We start from the raw sequence: 5,988 nt of genomic DNA on the forward strand, positions 1-5,988 counted from the left end.
CAAATGGATAATTGCTAAAAAGAATAGTGAATGAGGCATATGAGCTAATGGAAGCAATCGTGTCCAATAATAGTTAGTGGGGAGAAGGTAATACAATCTCACGAAAAATGTCGCCAGAATGTAAGAAGAAGTAAGTTTAATAACATTGCCTACACATATAAGAGTAATGAACTTTACATTGAACTCTTTGCTCTGGAATATCAAGCCTTAGTTGGTTTGCTACACCCTCTTGTGTTTATTACAATGCTAATCAATCATATGTTTGATAACTAATTTTCCTTCTTAACATTACTTCTATGTGCTATATATGACAAAATAGAATTAATCATTATTCTAATATGTATAATCATGATCGGAGGCAACACCCTAACTTTTTGTGGGGGAGACAAGTTTTTGTAAACCCTAAGAATTGATCTCATTATTTTCCCATATTTATCAAACTTGGTCTTCATGTTGTTAGTCACATTCACAATAATCAAAGTTGCATTCTCCTCATCATCTTTATCTTTAGTAGGTGACATTCATTCACAAGGGTGGGTTTTTTATCCTCCCAATCATCTTCAATAGGTTTTTTGGTCTCTGTTGTTCATTTGGTTCTTTTTTATCTCATTACTACTGAAGTTCATGTTCTTTTTTATCTTTGTGCTTTGGCTTTTTGCTTTTTTTTTTAATTCGAGGTTTTCATATTTGATTGATCTGTAACACTTTCTTTTAACAGTGCCTCAAGTATTTATATTTGGGTTTCTTTAAAACTCGTCACCACGGACATGGTGTCGAATACTGCAGAATCACCATTGTTGTCTAACTTTATGGTAAGTTAAATATTTTGATGGTTAACATTTTTTGTGTCTAATTATTTGATGCATTGTATGAAATCTAAATTTTAGTTGAGGTTGGAATTAGATATGTATATGTTTTAATTAAAACTTACATTATATTCAATTCTTATGTGTTTGTATTTTTTTTAGAAGAACAATCACCCAAAATTGTCATCGTCATGGCACACTTTAGACGTCAAGTTGGAATGTTTTTTGTTATTGAACTTTGCACATTTTAATGGACATTATTTAATTTTGAACTTTTGAATCTATTTTTCAATTTGAATGGACATTATTGACACTTCTATTTTGTGTGATTATTAATTTTTGTATATATGAATTTGAATAATTACTACTACTATATATATGAAAAAAAGGAAGTGAAACAATTAGGGTGTGTTTGGGGGAGGGAAAGAGTTATGGGGGAAAAGGATTATGATAATCCTAGTATTATGATAATATGTGTTTGGGGGAAGAGTTATTATTGGTAGTGTTATGATAATATGTGTTTGGGGGAAGAGTTATTATTGGTAGTGTTATTATAATATGTGTTTGGGGGAAGAAATATGAAATGTAGTGTTATAATAGTATGTGTTTGGGAAAGGGATTATTATAGTAGTGTTATAATAATATGTGTTTGGGGAAAGAATTATTATAGTAGTATTATTATAATATGTGTTTGGGGGAAAGATTATTATTATAGTATTATTATAAAATGTGTTTGGAGTAAGAGTTATGATTGTAGTATTATTATAAAACTTGTTTGGGGCAAAGATTACGTTAATTAGATTTATGTTATTTTTTTTAAATAAGGAATGTTAATATAAGAATAAAAAATATATAATTTTTTTTTCATGATCAATATTCAATTATGTATTTAGAATAACCTAAACATAATTATGTTTGTCGTCCAAAATTAATTCATAAATTCGTAAATCCGTAAATTCATTAGCGTATTTAAACCAAATTATTTCCACGTATACGCAACTTATAAATATTGTAAAAAAAAAAACTTCAACGAAAACACTACATTAATAGGATAATACAACAATTCATACCATTACATTTGAAAGCGAAACGAAAATACAAACTAATTAACTTCAACAGAATTTCAAGTTCGTTATATAATAAGACATAACAAGTTAGAAGAAGAACATATAGTCCAAGTAAGAAAAGTTTAATTAATACAAATACAACAAACAAACTAGTCATCGGTTTTCTTGAAGAATGATGCTGCAGTACGGGTACTTCATATTGTCGGGAACTTCAAGGAAAGCTTTCATGTCATCGACGTTACACATAATTATACGCATTAAGCGACACCTATCCATCAGTGTGAGCTCAGGGATGGCCTCCAACTGTCGAACAATCTCTTGACGTGTTTGGGTAGCATCTTAACGTTGTAGGATAGGCCATTCAGCAATGCGATGAAGTTGTTCATTCCCGTACTCAATGGCAGTACGAACTATGTCCCCACTATCTGTGGCATGTCCTGGACGTTTCCGCTTAGACCCGCTTGAAACATTCCTACGTTCACTGACCCTAGCGGTTCTTGTTTCCATCAAATCATCAGGCGACATTTTCAATCCCGGACTGTACATTGGCGGAAAGTCCGTATCTGGCACAGCATCAGCAGCAAATGCGTCATACCCAGCAGGATCGTTTGACCCAATGTCCGCAAAACTCTCAGCCCGGCCTCCTGTTGCACGATCTTTGCCAAACACGTACGACAGTTCGTCATAGTGGACAAACGACTTATTAAGGAGGCCTTTCGTCGCTGGATGACTCTGTATAAGTGCAATAATAAATTATTAGTCCATGTATTCAAATAATCAAACAAGTGTTCAAATATCTAGTAACGCACCTTTACCCAATCGTCAAAGACTTCTTTCTCAGGATGATGCATTTTTTTTCATCATTCCACCCAAAACCACTACAGTTTGGGCCACGCATCTCCGCAAGTGCATGAAACATTCTCTTCATCAATTTTATTCGGCTATCAATGGTTGAAGCATGGATATTACAACCTGGGATCTTGAAGGCCATCATTCTCGCCAGCTGATTTAAGTACCCGGGACGAAAGGTCCCATTGTCGGACCTCCACCCACCAGCATTGACCAACTCCACGAGGCACCCCACGAGGCCTGCCTCTTCCTCTTTAGTCCAAGTATGTTTAGGTAGTCTCGATGAACTTGTCATGCTAGACGTAAAACGCAAACATATTAGTTTCATTAAGTTTCGTATGATTAGATAACATACATATGATTAGTTTCATAGTACAATGAACTCCTACTGAAAAACAGTTTGACAGTAAGTTACTTGCGTAACCAATACATTCAAAATAATCATGTTACAAAAACTATGACAAAATAAGACTTATTGCAATCACTACTTAAGTATGAAAATGAACGGGGAACATTAATTTTTCTATTGGTTACGCAACTCCCATTCAGTAAACATTTCTTCTGCAAGGTCGTCCCTCCATTGACTCCACTCATTCGACGTCTTTATGTAATGTATGTCATCGGTGGCAGTAGTCGCGTGGGTGGAATCAACCTCATCTATGTTGTCTTCTATATCAAAGTTTGTCATCTCCCTATTGATAAGGTTGTGGAGGAGACAACATGCGAGTATTGTGCGACATTGAACTTCTACAGGATAGTATGACTTTTCCCGCAGTATCGCCCATCGACCCTTCAAGACACCGAATGCTCTTTCGATTACATTACGAGCAGAAGAATGTTTCATATTGAAGAACTCTTTCGACGTTGAAGGTGCATTTTCAGGGCCATGCCATTCTTGTAAGTGATAGCGTTGGCCTCTGTATGGTGCTAGGAAACCCTCCGCATTTGGGTACCTGGCATCAACCAAGTAGTAATAGCCTGTGATCATAATGCACGATTAAAATGTCGCAGCTATTACTTGCAAAATTGCATTCATAGGTACAATGCCGTTGTTACTTACCCTTGGGCACCTTAAGCCCATTAGGTCTTGAAAGGGCATCACGGAGGATGCGTGAGTCCGCAGCTGATCCTTCCCAACCGGCAAGTACGTAAACGAAATCTTCTTTCCTGTCACACACGCCAAGTACATTTGTGGCCACCTCCCCCTTGCGTGTTCTATACCTAGCGCGGTCACTTGCTGGAACGTTGACTTTTATGTACGTTCCATCTAATGCACCTAGGCAATTCTGCAACGCATAACTACGAATTATTGAGAAGAACTAACGTCGTTATGTTGGAAGTACGTAGTTCAAGATAAATGTGTACCTCAAACCACCTCCATCTTTGATCTGTGCATTCATTGGCACTGGTTGTGGTTTTTTCAAAAGCTCCTCATGAAGTCGAATGACGGCCAACAAGACCATGTTGAAATGGCGGAAAATTGTCTCACTCGACCGCATGAACTCTCGTTGAATGACACGATTTTTCACATCGTGCGCAAGAATGTGGAGGAACATTGCTACCATCTCCTCAACATCGACGACTTCCGTCGACGTTAGTCCAGCAATGGTCCTCAGTAGGTGACAGAGAATGGCGAAACATCTTCGGTCCATTCTCGTACTTTGGCGACAGACTAGGTCTGAGCCATGAATCATGCGAAAGTAAGCTAACTGTCTAATCCTATGCCTAGTTTCATACGGGATGTGCGTTATCCTTTTTGTATCGTTCTTCAAGAGCTCCAACATTAGTAACAACTGTCGTTGGGATGCTATGAACGCATTTACAATAGATGCCAACTCGTGTTCGTCCATTATAAATTATAGATTGACACCCTGTTGGAAAATAATCCTAACAACGCGTTAATTTTGAATGTTGTTAACCTAATCACATAATAACAATGTTGGTTTTGAAATGTTGGAAATATCTTCAAAGGTAAACTAAGTTAATATGTTTACAAATTAAGTAATTGACTTCTACTACTTTTTTGAAAATACGTTTTTGTGCAAACTTGATTTATGTTTATGTTTCGATTTATGTATATATGGAAGTATACGTATTTAAATTTGCGAAATAAAACATATTGCTAATTATCAATTGAAATCTATCGTGATAATTAGTTTGCGAAATAAAACATATTGCTAAATAGTATCATCCATATAATTTTTCTAACGTGACATTTATATAAAAAAAATTCAAAGTAATATAAATTATATTGCTTGTAGGAAACAGGCTTCTAAAATTAATATAAATAGTAGGATTCATGAAATCAATTCTTTTTTCTTTTTGTACTTTCCCTTATTCTCGTTATTATGCATCATCCACTCATATGTCTCCAATTTGACCACTCAATTTGTATTTTATAGCGTCTCATTGTTGGAACTTTTCTATATTCTTCAATGTACTCTAAATAATTCAAAATTACAAAAGTAATTAAATAACATTTTTTTTATAAAAATTCACAAAATTGAAAACTAGTCAAATTAGGCAAATTTTAATCTACCTCAAAATTAGATGTGACTACAACTTGTACAAATAATAGTTTTTTCTTTCCAAAAGTAAACTAATATTTTATTTCGAAAATAATAAAATTTCAAGTTTAGGTTGAAAAAAAACAAATAGATTACAAAGAAATGGAAAATACTTATGTGGTTGGTTTCTTATTTTTTTTAGAAGAATTGTTATTGGTCGAAACATACCCTAAATAAAATGAAATTATTGCCTGTTGCTTCATCCTTTATGAAGAAGGGGCATGTTGATTGTGATTTTAAAAATTTTAACACTCTTGTGGATTTTTAAAAACACTCGAGCAATGCTTTTTAATTAGTTAAAAACAATTTTATTTATAGTATTTAAAATGTATTTTATTTTTAGTACAAATTTAAAAAGTACTGATTTTGAAGACATGAGAAATGATTTTAAACTTCCAAACATGCAGTGGTTGGAAGACATGATCACTTACCAACACAAGAAAAAAGAAAAGAGAGGACTATTTGAAAATCTAGAAATGACACATTCCGTATGATGGTTTATTGGATATATATATATATATATAGACAGAGAGAGAGAGATAGAGAGAGAGTTAAACAAATGTAAACGTCTGAGGATTTATAACTCAAACAAAAATGTAATAAAACAACTAAGTACACGAATATATAGATCGACTTCGTCAAAGAAGGAGTTTTATAACCGTAGTACCTCGTTTACGAATGCTTCAACCTTTACAACCT

General features: G+C 34.2%; 1 protein-coding gene across 1 annotated transcript; it reads right to left on the reverse strand.

The window, feature by feature from the left end:
- Nucleotides 1–3,245: 3,245 nt before the first annotated feature.
- On the reverse strand, nt 3,246–4,374 carry LOC127150716 (protein ALP1-like). Its single transcript, XM_051089219.1, has 3 exons — nt 4,088–4,374; nt 3,783–4,021; nt 3,246–3,700 (listed from the first exon to the last, which is right to left on the reverse strand). Exons 1-3 carry the CDS (start codon nt 4,372–4,374, stop codon nt 3,246–3,248), a joined length of 981 nt encoding a protein of 326 aa, XP_050945176.1.
- Nucleotides 4,375–5,988: the final 1,614 nt, after the last annotated feature.

The sequence above is a fragment of the Cucumis melo genome, chromosome 8 (genome assembly GCF_025177605.1).
Source record: "Cucumis melo cultivar AY chromosome 8, USDA_Cmelo_AY_1.0, whole genome shotgun sequence".
Classification (NCBI taxonomy): domain Eukaryota; kingdom Viridiplantae; phylum Streptophyta; class Magnoliopsida; order Cucurbitales; family Cucurbitaceae; genus Cucumis; species Cucumis melo.